This window comes from Haliotis cracherodii, unplaced genomic scaffold (assembly GCF_022045235.1).
Source record: "Haliotis cracherodii isolate W230 unplaced genomic scaffold, xgHalCrac1.p SCAF_2, whole genome shotgun sequence".
NCBI lineage: Eukaryota > Metazoa > Mollusca > Gastropoda > Lepetellida > Haliotidae > Haliotis > Haliotis cracherodii.
The window spans coordinates 63,599,325-63,614,763 of NW_027266275.1; the positions used below are offsets into that span (position 1 = coordinate 63,599,325).

A 15,439-nucleotide genomic window follows, 5' to 3' on the forward strand; every position below is an offset into this window, starting at 1 on the left:
CTTCTCAAAAATATTAACCAGCTGGCCGATGTCTTAAATAGGAGGATAACTGGATATATAAATAAATTGCAAGTAACTCTGTGGCAATTAATTGCCTAACGTTTGTTTCCAAGGGAAGTCTATATATTTCTAGTCTCCCTGGTTTCCATAAATTTAAATTGACATGATTGGTTGATAATATATGGGCGGGGCTTGTTTTGCACTTTTGCGCTGAATGATTCCTATTGTTGATCATTGTTGTCTATGGGATTTTGCGTGTGTTAACTAATAAATAAACAGTTTGTTAAGTTATTATAGCTGATGTAATTATTGACAAGACTTCAAGCGGTGTTATTGTGTGTATGTTCTCGGAAAATGATTGGTTGATTAGTAGAATCCAATCCGGAACCAACATGCATCGTTCTATAAAATCTATTTGCATCAATTAATTTCAAATTTAATCCATTAAGTAAACAGTTGAACAGAACAGAAAGGGCGAATTAATTAAAACACATTCGTGTTCTTTACGTGCCCTGTTTATTGACTCGGCGGTCACACAATATAACAACGATATATATACAGATGGTTCAAGTTGATATTTTCTGGAATATATCCTGTCATCATATTTTAGCCAATCATACATCTCCTATGAGAATACATCTAAAAACTATCACACACCCCTAACCCATAGGTTGTACATCATATCGTCTATTTAATTCACCGACATACAACAGTGAGTGAGTGAGTTTTCAGCGATATTTCAGTAATGTCACGGCGGGGGACACCATAAATGGACTTCACACATTGTACCCATGTCGGGAATCGAACCCGGGCCCACGGCGTGACGAGCAAACGCTTTGAGTGAGTGAATATGGTTTTACGCTGCTTTTAGCAATATTCCAGCAATATCACGGCGGTGGACACCAGAAATGGGCTTCACACATTGTACCCATGTCGGGAATCGAACCCGGGTGTTCGGTGTGACGAGCGAATGCTTTAACCACTAGGCTACCCGACCGACCGCAAACGCTTTAACCACTAGGCTAACCCACCGTCCCCATACAACAGTGAACATGGAGACGAAATGTTATAGGCACAGCAACTGTGTTGGGGTGAAGGGTTTTGAACTCGACCCTGGGATAAAGGCCTGGCACTCAGTTTCACTGGTTTCGTTTTCACCAAAACAACAATCAAATGGAGATACACATTTGACTTCACCAACCAATCCAGTGATTAATATCATGAGCATCGATCCACGCATTTGGGATCGATTACATGCATCAACCAAGTCAGCGAGCCTGACCACCCGATCCCGTTAGTCCCCTTTTACGACAAGCAGAGTCACCTTTTACGGCAAGCATAGGTTGCTGAAGACCTATTTTACCCCGGCATCTTCACGGTTCGCCCCATTTGATATTCCATGGTAGGGGTTCTAGACAGCAATTCCCACAGGTGGTAACATCCCGTTACACCTTGTGTTCTGGAAGGCAAACACTTTGGTGGGGTTGCCTTATGATCTGGGAGGAATAGGTATACACAGGCAGGACTGAACTGATTGACATTCATGGGTATTTCTATGCCCAGATACGAGGATGACATATTTCCCAAACCACCATTGTGACATTGCAGAAATATTTAGCTAGACCACACATTGCTAGAGTTGGGGCAGCAGTATCTAAGGCGAGGTGTAATGGGTTTTTTCGTCCTGTTCAAGAATGTTGCACTTATATAGCGACCTGCATGCAGGCAGGTCGTTGAAGGTGTTTGGTATGACGAAGGTGTTTCGTATGACGGGCCTGGCAGCTGTATCTGACTAGAACTGTGTGAATGTGTCACCCTGGCCTGATGTGTCACCATTCCAACATGTCTGGGATTAAAGGGAATAGACTTGCAGGAACTGGGCATATCCTTCCTCACATGTGTTATGCCATTCTCCTAGTATAACATTTAGTGCCCTGCATCAAGGCACAAGGTAGACACACTCCCGACTGACTGTGAACTTGCCTCTGAGCCAGTTGGTGTGACATGATAAATTTGCATATGACAGGAGTGCTCTTCATATGGACCAATGATGGAGTGTTACTGGTTACTGAACCTTCAGACATTGTTTTTTCCATGCGATATAATTCCATCCACAGCAGTGACCGATTTTGACCGATTCCCTTTGTTTTTTTTGTATATTACTCAACATTACTGAACCTTCAGACATTGTTTTTTCCATGCGATATAATTCCATCCACAGCAGTGACCGATTTTGACCAATTCCCTTTGTTTTGTTAATACTACTCAACATTTGGTAAGGCCCACACCTTGGACTAAAGATGACTATGTTGGTCCTTAGTAAATGTTGGTAGTATATGTCACACAACTTTTGCCCTTGAGTATATGTTAATTATGTCATTCTCAGTGCACCAATCTTTCCTTTTGCTGTTTCAGATACCAACAAAGAGGTATGGAAGTCCACGTTCTCGTGTGGTGATCAAGAAGATCGCAGTCGCATCCCCTTCTGGAACAGTGGGTTTGCTGCCTGCGTCCAGTGTGGTGAGCGGAACATGTGGAGGTTTGAGGAGAAGGCTGGTCTTAGGGAGGACGGTCAGGCCTACGGGACCAAGGTGTTCTTCTGTATAACCAAGGGCTGTCGATGGGAAACCAGCTTCAAGTATGATGATGGATGTAAGTTGATTGGTGACCTGTGACTTTGACCTTTCATTTTGTAAATATAGTCAGAATTGATTACATATGTTTCATATTTCGTGATGCCATGTTCAATGGGAAATTTGCAAACCTGTTGAAACCACTGTCTTACACATGAGGAATAAAGATTTTATATGACATAAAAGTTTGGAACTGCTCGTATAAAGTGCCATGTCACTAAAGATTGCCATCCATTGTGGATAGTCTGAGTCTGTGGATAGCAACTGAGGCCACACCATCCTGTATCTAATACCTGATGCTACAAGATGCTCCTAGCATCAGTACCGCCATAGCCTTCATATCATCATATCACAACTCCTTTGGTTTCTCTAAATGTCCATCAATTAATACACAGGGAGTTATTATACTTAAACATATTTTGTTTGACCTTAGAATTCACCAGTCTAGGTTTTGTTCAATATGTCAAAAAATGTAGCTGGACGTGAAAACCTACATTTTCAAAACCAAATACTGTCATTGCACTTATTGAAAGTAGATTGCATGTCAAGGATTCTTTTTATTATGGAAGTCCAGATCTGTTGTTCATTTTCCTTGCACCAGGACTCCACTATTGAAACCCTACCCATGTGACTGGTGTCAACGGTCCCCCGACCTCGTATCTCGTTTCCTTGAACAACCAGGGACCTGTCTCCCATCCCCTCCCTACCCCTCAACATCAAAATACAATAGCCTCACTTGCTCCTGTAACTCTGTAGGTAGATACATGGAGTCAGTATCACAAAACACACATCCCAAGGTTCATATACTCCTCGAAGTAAGGCTTAGGCCATCTCTTCTCTATTTTCATACCTGCGTGTTAAAAACATCCATGTTGTTTTTGGAAACACCTACACATATCATTAGATATGTTTTTACTGATATCGTAGATACCCCCAACACAAGGTCAAACGTTGGTAAAAGTACATTGTAGTTTCTCCAGATGGTTGCAAGTATTCTTTTGTTTATTGTTTAACGCCGCACACAGCAATATTCCAGTTATATGGGAGCGGTCTGTAAATAATCGAGTCTGGACCAGACAATCCAGTGATTCATATTGGGAACTACCATCCATGCTGTCGGGGTACAGTGTCACGCAATCAGCCATGGCCCCCAGTTTCCAGTTTGGTCACAAGTACATATCACATGATGTAGAGAAGCAGACGAAACAATGGAAAGGGTTGTCATGAGACACAGCTACAAATCATGTCATCCGACGGCAGACATCCGTGGTCTACTTGTGATAGCTTTCTGAAAAGTCTATTGGAATTGTGGGTAATTGAATAGAAAGTACATGCATTTCTATTTTTTTCAACAATAGTTATAACATTTTTATTTAAACCCTGAAATGCTCATCTTCCTGAGGCAAGGGAGTTAACTGACTGTAAAAGTCAAGTTTCCACCCTTGCTGAAGTAGGCTGGAATTTCTGGGCTTAATCTTAGCGCCACCAGTAGTTATTACGAGTTATGTCCCTTCAATGTCCCTCCCATTGACCAATCAGATTCCACCCCTCATATCACTTGCATTTGCTTCAAATGAAATGGCAGCTCCCTGTACAATATACGAAAATGGCAAGTTGCGGAACGCTCTTCAAGTGGACAAGAAAACCTGTGCCAAGATTCAGGTCATTCTCAATGACAGGTTTGGTGCTCTGTTCTAGCATCAAGACATTTTCAAAACTCTGACAAGCAACTCTTTGTAATAGTGGTCTATTCATCAATGTATTACAACAACACTAAAGCCGGGGCAATTTACAGCAGTTTAAGAAAAGGACCAGAGTTGTCAGAAGACGACAAATCCCCCCAGCCACCAGAAATTCAAAAGAACAAGACACCTGACTGTTACTTTAGTCCAACTTGATGAGAGACTTTTTATATTATCGGTCTGTCTGTATAAAAGAGTAATTATTGAGCTATCCAAACAATACCATGGAATTTGGAGTCAGAACTTTGTATTTCTATCAATATGATCAGAATCAAGGTCAAACTTGTTGCCATGGAAATGAAAAAAAAATGTTACTAAAAATCCCTAAATAGCAAAAGACACAAGTTGACAACCTGGTCTGTGTGTGTGCACAGTTTCTAGAAAGAGTACCTATTAGTTTTGGAGATATGAGTCAAAGTCAAATTTGTTGCCATGGAAACGGGAAAATATTAAATTTTTTTAAATTTCTAAATAGCAAAAGGCCCCACTTCAGTCCCTGATTAATACATGTACCAAGTTTGGATGACAAAGTGTTGAACAGTTTTCAGTTCTCTTCTGGAAACGACACCTAGCTAATCAGCTTTTTAACATGTGCCACAAACATTGTATCTAGAGTGACCTCCCTTGGATTGTTGTGCACTGGCCACCATGGCAGTCAGTGTATAGGCCACACCATGACAAACGGCAGTTCAACAACAATCAACATACATGGGTCATGGAAAATGGTGAGGCCAGCCTTTTTAATATATTACTCAAAAGAAGTAAGAGATCAACCGAATTGGGTGTTCCTTAACTACTTTTGAGTAGTATACTACTTGGTTTACAGATGGTTTGTGTGACAATATTTCAGAATGTTTTCATGTCCTTCAGTTAGTGCCACTAGTCTTGCAATTAAAGCTATTGTATGCTCGATTGTTCCAGTTCGCCTTGTTTGGGGTTGTTCAATTAGCTTAAAAGTCTCCCCAATTTTAAAGCTTTGTGAACATTACTGCCGGGCAAGTTCCAAAATTAAACAGGTCATGGTATGGACTATTTTGGTATGTGGGACACATTCTCCTGAAATTTGTGATACTACTTTTGAACACCAGAATTAGACACAATCCCCCGTGCTTTGATCCACTATCAGTTTGGCCCAGTGTGTGGGGACAGTGTTTTATCCAAATATATCATAGCCAAGGATGATTGAAGGCTCCACTCAGAGTGATGAAGAATGTAAGTGTGTTTTTCCTAGGGCTGGGAGGAGTCCAAATTTACTACCCGAGTTACCCGTCCCAGCCCTAGTTTTTCCCCATGTAGTTTGAAGTGACCATCTTCCGGAGGTAAGAGAGTTAACTGCTTCCACCCTTGCCGAACTAGGCTGGTATCATGGAGTTATATTTTGGCTGGACTAACGAGTCTATGCATAGTCCAATCAAAATCGCGCAACGAAATCGAAATACGGTTCGTAAACTGTCATGCAGATTTTGGTCTATTGCAGGATGTGCAATGAATTTGCACTGCCAACTGGTTGTCAACAGATATTTTCCAAATCTTTTCATGTTTTTAATCAAGGTGCTCACGTGATTTGATGCACTTCGCGATGTAAGACCTGTTTTATCACAATACAGATATTAATTATCGATCACATCGTCTTGACTGGGCTATTTTGTTTGAAACAAATGCAAGTGATACGAGAGATGGAATCTGATTGTCCCATACCACGGGCTTAGAAGGGACATGACTCCCCTTGAATTCCAGCCTAGTTCGGCAAGGGTGGAAACTGGACTTTTAAAGTCAGTTAACGCCCTTGCCTTGAAAGATGGACGTGACTGGTTTCATAAGGCAATCAACAGTAGTGGTGTCAGTCATCTAGGAAGGGCTGCTGTCAGTATGTCTAGTCCACAGATTATGTTCAGAGACTACCTCGTGGACTGTAGACAGACATCCTTGTATTATTACTTGTAAAACAGCTCGCAACATGTGTTTCATTAAGGATATATTTTTGTAAAGTCCCAGGATATTTTTTGTTTATTATTAACACCCACTCAGCAATATTCCAGACATACAACAGCAGCTTGTAAATAACCAGTGGACCATAAAAAACAAGTGATTCATATTATGAGCAACGACCCACGTCGTCAGGTATGATGACATGCAAACAACCAATTCACCGACTCTGACCACCTTTAGTTTCCTCATGCGACAAGAATGGGTTGCTGGGGACCAATTCTAACCAAGCCTCCTCCCGAGGTTCTATGTATATACAAGTACCCTATGTCTCCAATAAATAATACAATGCTACTTCCTTGTTATGTCTATATGCCAGGGACATAGCTTTGACCCAAGGAAAGTTAATTCAATAAATCAGTATCAGGCAATTGCATCATTATCTCTTTAAAGCACGGATTCGGAAATCGGTCTGTGCGCCGGACTTGTTCAATTATGACTGTAAAATGTCTGATTTGAAATAGTGCAAACCTGACATTTTAAAATTCGGTCAACATCAATCTCCAAGGGGAAAATGACCTACATCCCAGTAGGTTGAAATTGTATATATTAGACTAAATTAAAGTTTCAAGTTTGTTTTTTAATGCAAAGTTTGTGAATTACGATGACTTGGAACATTTTATTGAAATTGTTTGCAAAGATATTTTACGAGATAACCTTTGCAAAGCAACATATTTGCACATAATCAAGATAAGTGTTACTATAGGTCAACTGTGACGACGTACCTTATGGACAGATGCCCCTAGGCTGGACAGCGTACTGACACAGTCAATGTCCACCTTCCTGCTGTATGTCTGGCCACAGATCAGGAAGCGGCTGCAAAGTACAAGGTGTGACACTTACTTGTGTGCAGTACTGTACACACACATTGCTAGGTGCTGACATTCATTGCAGGTATAATATACTTCCACAAGTTTGTAATCACTCTCCCATCTTTAGCCTGACAATGTCGCCCACTCGGCTCCTGTACTACCTGTGTACATTATGACAAATCAACATTTGTTGTACAGCTTGCGTGATTGAACAGGCTTGTACATGTATCATGTCATCCTATTGGATATTACACATTTACACCACTAACACTGATATTACACTGTTACATATGTTACACCACCAACACTAATATTACACTGTAACATATTGTTACACCACTAACATTGATTTTACACTGTTATATATTGTCATATCACTAACCCTAATATTACACTGTTACATATTGTTAAACCACTAACACTAATATTACACTGTTACATATTGTTACACCACTAACACTGATATTACACTGATACATATTGTTACACAACCAACACGGATATTACACTGTTACATATTGTTACACTACAAACACTGATATTACACTGTAACATATTGTTACACCTATAACACTAATATTACACTGTTACATATTGTTTCACCAGTAACACTGATATTACAATGTTATATATTGTTACACAACTAACACTAATATTTCACTGTTACACATTTGTACAACACTGATATTTTACTGTTACATAGTGTTACACCACTAACAGTAATATTACACTGTTACATATTGTTACACCACTAACATTAATATTACACTGTAACATATTGTTACACCACTAACACTAATATTACACTGTTACATATGATACTGAGGCAAGTATAAGTGTGATGAAACTGTTAACACAACATTCAAGTGATGAGATTTACTACCTGGTGAAACCTGCTGCCTGTGTTACCAAGTCATCAAGTTGGGTCACCTGTGAAATAAGCAGTATGATCATGTAGAAAACTCTTTCTTCATGTGTTTCCATTCATTGTGTGTCTGCATTAGATACAAGTATAAGAATATACACAAGAATGTAGTAGGATGAAACGATACATCGGTGCACCCATGCATCGTGAGTTTTCATACAACAATACGATAGACGATACTACTTCAATCTCCGAATCCCCTAGGGTCCTCTCTGCTGTTCTGACATTATCTGTACAGATTTTTGTTATTTTGTTTGTTGTTTAACGCCGCACTCAGAGATAGTCCAGCCATATGACGGCGGTCTGTAAATAATAGAGTCTAGACCAGTCAATCCAGTGATTGACATCATGAGCATTGATCCACACAATTGGGATTGATGACATGCATCAACCAAGTCAGCGAGCCTGACCACCCGATCCTGTTAGTCGCCTCTTACAACAAGCAAAGTCGCATTTCACAGCAAGCATGGGTTGCTGAAGACCTATTCTCCCGGATCTTCAAGGTTAGTCTGTACAGAGAAAGGCATGATACAAGAGACAGGCATGATACAAGAGACAGGCATGATACAGAGAAAGGCATGATACAGAGACAGGCATGATACAGAGAAAGGCATGATACAGGCATGAAACAGAGACAGGCATGATACAGGCATGATACAGAGACAGGCATGATACAGAGAAAGGCATGATACAAGAGACAGGCATGATACAGAGAAAGGCATGATACAAGAGACAGGTATGATACAGAGACAGGCATGATACAGAGACAGGCATGATACAGAGAAAGGCATGATACAAGAGACAGGCATGATGCAGAGAAGGGCATGATACAAGAGACAGGCTTGATACAGAGAAAGGCATGATACAGAGACAGGCATGATACAAGAGACAGGCATGATACAGAGAAAGGCATGATACAGAGAAAGACATGATACAGAGAAAGGTATGATACAGAGAAAGGCATGATACAAGAGACAGCCATGAAACAGAGAAAGACATGATACAGAGACAGGCATGATACAGAGACAGGCATGATACAGAGACAGGCATGATACAAGAGACAGGCATGATACAGAGACAGGCATGATACAGAGACAGGCATGATACAGAGACAGGCATGATACAGAGACAGGCATGATACAAGAGACAGGCATGATACAGAGAAAGGCATGATGCAGAGAAAGACATGATACAGAGAAAGGCATGATACAGAGAAAGGCATGATACAAGAGACAGCCATGAAACAGAGAAAGACATGATACAGAGACAGGCATGATACAGAGACAGGCATGATACAGAGACAGGCATGATACAGAGACAGGCATGATACAAGAGACAGGCATGATACAGAGACAGGCATGATACAGAGACCGGCATGATACAGAGACAGGCATGATACAAGAGACAGGCATGATACAGAGACAGGCATGATACAGGCATGATACAGGCATGATACAGTGAGTGAGTGAGTGAGTTCGGTTTAACGCCGCTTTTAACAGTATTCCAGTTATATCGCGGCGTGTCAGCTTCATGTGGGAGGAAAGCCTGAAGTGATGCAGGTCTAAGACGTTTACCACTTCGGTGAAACCCACGAGCACGGGTATGGTGCTGACAAACCTAGAAACATCATTGGGGCGAACCGGGATTCGAACCCACAATCATAGGTTTCTGGCGTGCCCAAGGGACGCAACTCTGCACAGCGAATCGCGGCGCCTAAGACGACTGGGCCACCCGTGCCCCCCATGATACAGAGACAGGCATGATATGGTCACACCCCTGGTTCCAGACTGTCCCAATGGGTCCACATGAGAAGACTGGTGAAATGATGTTTAACACTGCATTCAAGAATACTGCACTTAGTAACATGCTTACACAGCACTAGTCTTGACTAATGGTTTTATGCAATCTGAGCCCACTGAGGTACCATGCCACAGTCTTAACATGGATGCCCCACTCAGACACAGTACACTGACCCCGACCCAACCAGTCCTTGTTTTATCCCTTAAATGCCAAGCGCCAGGCAGGGTTACAAGTATTCCTTTCAGCATGTTTTAGTATGATGTGACCGGGGAATAAGCCATGACCTTCCGACTTCCAGGCAGACACTCTATCCACTAAAAAACATGGAGGCGGTGTCAACATGAGAGATTTTGTCTCAGTCTTCACATTCTTTCTGAGTGTGTGTTTCACACTGCTTCTTCATTTGACATGCTCCCATTGTGTATTTCACTCCTAACCCCATCCAATCATGTATTTTCAATCAAATTTGTTTTTATATTTCTGCAAAGATTTTATTAATTCATTCACGTTTGGTTTCTATGTTTGCTTCACATTGATAACACTGTTGTACAAACCTTACTCTCATCTCCATCGAACAGCGCAAGAAAGCTAGCCTGTGTGCCCGTTGTGCCCTTGACCCCTCTGAATCGCAGGTCACCGAGTGCACGCTGGAGGTTGCGGAGATCCATGAGTAGATCCTGTATCCACAGACACGCCCGTTTCCCCACGGTTGTCAACTGTGCAGGTCTGATGACAGGGTCACAAAGGATTAAACAGCTTCAAGGGTATTTACTCTTAATTGGACTTTTTAGCAAAAACTATCAAGCAGTGAATGGTTTGCTATATGCCCCCATGTAAAGTGTGAATTTAGCATGGTTCATGACAAGTCAATTTCAAGTTAACTGACTATAGAAGTCCAGTTTCCACCCTTGCCGAACTAAGCTGGAATTTCCCGGCTCAATTGTAGCGCCACCAGTGGCTATTATGAGTTATGTCCGTTCTATGTCCCTCCTTTTGACCAATCAGATTCCATCACTCCTATCACTTGCATTTGCTTCAAACAAAATGGTGGAGCCCAGTCAAGACAATATGATTGATAATCAAAGATCTATATTGTAAAATGGGTCCTACCTCACAAAATGCATCAAATCACTGGAGCACCTTGATTACAAACATGAAAAGATTTGCAAAATATCAGTCGACACCCATTGAGAGGTACCGGTACATATGCTTTGCAGTCGACCAAAATCTGCATGTTAAAATCCATGTTGTTTACAAACTGGATGTCTAATTGGTTACACAATTTTGATTGTGGAAGGGTGGGAATGGGGTGTTTATAGTCAGTTAACGCCCTTGCCTCGGGAAGATATGACAGGTGCACCTGGCACAAGAAAACTCACACCAACCCTCATTTCTTTTCATTTGGACAGTTACATTAAATAATAACTATTTTAGAAACACCTAGCTATCTAAGATAAAATAAAAAGATCTTAACACACTGAAGTGGACGTCCTAAAGTACAATTTGCTTGAGCGTGTTGGAACATTTAGAATGTTTTCAAAATGAAAACCCTGCTTTGTTATAGCTAGGGTCATATTGATGCAAATAGGACTGGAAAAGATTGCACATACATTACACCTTGTTAAAACAAACAGATAACCTAGTCAGAAAAGACAGCCAGTCTAGTTGTGACGGTACTAAGTGATCGCTGTGCCACCGCGTTTACAAATATAGTTTTATAGAAGTGATTACTGTGCCACCGCGTTTACAAATACACTTATATAAGTGATTACTGTGCCACCGCGTTTGCAAATACACTTATATAAGTGATCGCTGTGCCACAGCGTTTACAAATATACTTATATAAGTGATCGCTGTGCCACCGCGTTTACAAATATACTTATATAAGTGATCGCTGTGTCACCGCGTTTACAAATATACTTATGTAAGTGATCGCTGTGCCACCGCGTTTACAAATATACTTATATAAGTGATCGCTGTGCCACCGCATTTACAAATATACTTATATAAGTGACCGCTGTGCCACCGCATTTACAAATATACTTATAAAAGTGACCGCTGTGCCACCGCGTTTACAAATATACTTATATAAGTGATCGCTGTGCCACCGCGTTTACGAATATACTTATATAAGTGATCGCTGTGCCACCTCGTTTACAAATATACTTATATAACTGATCGCAGTGCCACCGCGTTTACAAATATACTTATATAAGTGATCGCTGTGCCACCGCGTTTACAAATATACTTACTGCAAATGAGTATAACCCAGGCATGGGAGGGCTTTGTGTTCCCTTGCAAACTTTGACAGTCTCTCAATACATCGAGCAAGCTGACAACAAATAGGTTTATAGTACTGAAACTAACAACACAGCTGTAGCAATAATATTTACTTATTTGACAAGTCCATCCGCTGAAGTATAATCTATCATCATGATCATATGTGTTTATATCATTTTTTATCATATTTAAAATTCTGTTAAATAAATTGAACAGAAATATGTGCACATACCTTTGGGAGAAGGATTTTGAAACCATCCCTAATGGCTATCAAATCCTGAAATAGCATACAATACATAACATGTTAAATGATCATATGAAGTTTATCATAGGCGTTTTTTTCAAAATCACTTCAAAACACTTACCGTATTTGACGTAATAAGCACCTTGGGCGCTCTCAAAATTAGAAATAGGGGTCTCTTATTAGAAAATAATTTGTGAAAGACTTGAAAGATCATAAATTTCGTGGTTTTACTGGTTTATGCTGACAGCCTGAAATGATACAAAATAAAAGTCTGTGCGCATTATACACGACAGATATATTTTTCCAGAATTTAATTGCCCGTAATTAAGGATGCAAATAACACACGAGTGCATATTATACATGAATAAATAAGTTTTGTGTACATTGATCAATCGGAAGGGTGCTAATTGGAATTGTTCACTAGCCAATATATTAGCAGTATCGGCTTGGGCGCTTATTAGAGCGGGGCGCTTATTACATTGAATATGGTAACTCTTATAATGTACATTATTATGTGTCTGTCTGAACTCTCCACTTGAATCAAGCAATCATATACACACAGTAATCATGGTAGTGTTTGTAAGATTGTTGTTTAACACCGTACTAAGCAATATTCCAGCTATATTATCTGGACCAGACGATCCAGTGACTGACATCATGAGCATCAATCTACACATTTGGGATATGACATGCATCTACCAAATCAGTAAGCCTGACCACCCGATGCCATTATTTGTCACTAACTGGTTGCTGAAGACCAATTATAAACAAAAACCGTGGTATTGAAACATGGCTACCGTCCATAGTTGCCCCGGTCACAGGAGAACAAAGGGTTGGTTGTTGGTTGTTTTTGTTGTTTAAAGCCGCACTCAGCAATATTCCAGCTATATGACGGCGGTCTGTAAATAATTGAGTCTGGACCAGACAATCCACTGATTGATATCATAAGCATCAATCCACGCAATTTGGATTGATGACATGCATCAACCAAATCAGTGAGCCTGACCATCTGATCCAATTAGTCGGCTCTTATGACAAGCATAGTCGCCTTTTACGGCAAGCATGGGTTGCTGAAGACCTATTCAACCCGGATCTTCACGGGTCGGCAAACAAAGGGTAAATGTCATTGCTCACAGTATTGTCTCCCACATAGGCCGAGGTGGCCCCGAGGTGTATGATTGGAGCTGATTTAGGGCAGCAGGCAGCAAAAGTGTGGACATGAGCCATGACATCGTGGCGGACTCGTTTCTCCTGCTCCGCAGCCATATCAAAGTCAATATTCTCCAGGTTACTCCCCATCTCAGAGAGTTGCTCATCGGTGATGTTCAAACCCAGTTGCTATAAAACAACACAATTCAATATAAAATCTCACAATATAACACAAATAATTAAATACTGAGAATATTTAGCATAAAGATGAAGATGAGATAAACGCATTGTCAAAGAAGGTAATACATTTCACAACATAGATCCCAGATGATATAATTCAACTTTTGAAAGAATGTATACTCCAGATACAGTACCTATCTCCTAACACCTGTCTCTTACATGGTATTGAATACTATTGATCCTGTTTCTAGATCTTTCTACATGAATGAGCTAAAATCACAATCTGTCACATAATAAATGTACTGCATTATTTATCCAGGTCACACTTCCTCTGTGACAGGCCTGCTTACAATTTTTTTTTATTGGAATAACATTGCTATTATCTCCACAGTGGAATTTTTGTGTGAATTAAAAGATTTTTTAAATGATAAATATTAACTGAATGTTGATACTATGTTTCATATAATTTTGTAACAAACTATGAAGAAAAATCAGTCAAAAATGCATATCATAATAATATACATTTAAAAGCCATGGTTCCCACTGGTCACTGTATCATAATAGCCTTGCTTAAAAATATATTACACCATTCGCTCCACCGCGACGCGAACTACCTCCCACTACATTCTTGATGGTGGATTTATCGCTGCATGGAGTTTTACCAGCACCGTTATGTATAAGCTGGGCTCCGTCTCCAATATCACGACGCGCATAGGGAACCAGGAACCAGCTAACGTTATGTACAACCTTCGTCGTGAGCAAGTCTACATATTAAATTATGCTACATTTTTACATTGCGTCGCACGGACTGTCTCTCTTCTGTTTGGTTTTCGCCAAATAAATTTAGCAAATCAACATAGATAGCTGCGATTGTAAACATTAACGGACAAGGTATTACACTTAGATAAACTTTCATTGTCAAAGAATAATACTGAAAAATAGTGAAATGAGCGGGATGTGGACGAGGCCAATTAATATTTCATTCACCTGTTCAGCTTTAGCTAACCACAACCACAGCTGTCTCCAAGTTGAAAATTTCTTTTTGTCACTAAAGTTATACACCATTTCCTGACTGGCATATCTTGAAACAAGCGGGGTGTTGTACTTGAGATGAACATCGGAAACATGCTTGGTGGCCGCCATGTTTGTTCTAGACTTCCTTCAAGTCTTTCGACTAATATTTGTTTTGAAGATGGTCAAATTTACCCAGGAGCGAAATGTGGGTCTTTCTAAATTGATCCAAATCGTTGAAACGTCACTTTCTTTGCCTGGTGACTCAAATTTTGTGTTTTATCTATCAAACCAAAACAAAATGATAAAAATATATAGTATAATACGTGCGTTTCATTATTAAAATTTGAGTTTACGAGTTTACCACATCTCTGGCAACCAGGGTTGATTAGATTGAAACCTGAGCTAATAAGTGTTAATCATCATAGGGCAGTACCTGACACAGAACAACCAAATGAAACCCAGGTCATGGTATCAATTGGTGTCGGGGGGAGAGGCACTGAAAGGGGTTAAGAAGTGTTTTATTGCCCGACAAAGCTGCCATTGTACCTTTTACTTTAGCCTGTCATACAGACCCTGAAACATATATATCCAATACAACCCATGCAAGTCTATACTATTTGGCAAGTCTAGATTACTGCAGTATCTCTGGGCTCCTTTCTATTATATTTAATAAC

At 40.3% G+C, this 15,439-nt stretch overlaps 1 protein-coding gene across 1 annotated transcript in view; it reads right to left on the reverse strand.

Moving 5' to 3' along the window:
• Window positions 1–14,900, reverse strand: part of LOC139468341 (adenylosuccinate lyase-like) — a 30,829-nt gene extending 15,929 nt beyond the window's left edge. Inside the window, exons 1-7 of the mRNA XM_071250247.1 lie at window positions 14,739–14,900; window positions 13,557–13,760; window positions 12,411–12,455; window positions 12,151–12,230; window positions 10,453–10,624; window positions 8,057–8,103; window positions 7,087–7,177 (exon numbers count right to left, since the gene is read on the reverse strand). Coding sequence (XP_071106348.1) covers window positions 7,087–7,177; window positions 8,057–8,103; window positions 10,453–10,624; window positions 12,151–12,230; window positions 12,411–12,455; window positions 13,557–13,760; window positions 14,739–14,894 — 795 coding nt within the window. The 5' untranslated portion in view covers window positions 14,895–14,900. The remainder of the gene's footprint in view (window positions 1–7,086; window positions 7,178–8,056; window positions 8,104–10,452; window positions 10,625–12,150; window positions 12,231–12,410; window positions 12,456–13,556; window positions 13,761–14,738) is intronic.
• Window positions 14,901–15,439: the final 539 nt, after the last annotated feature.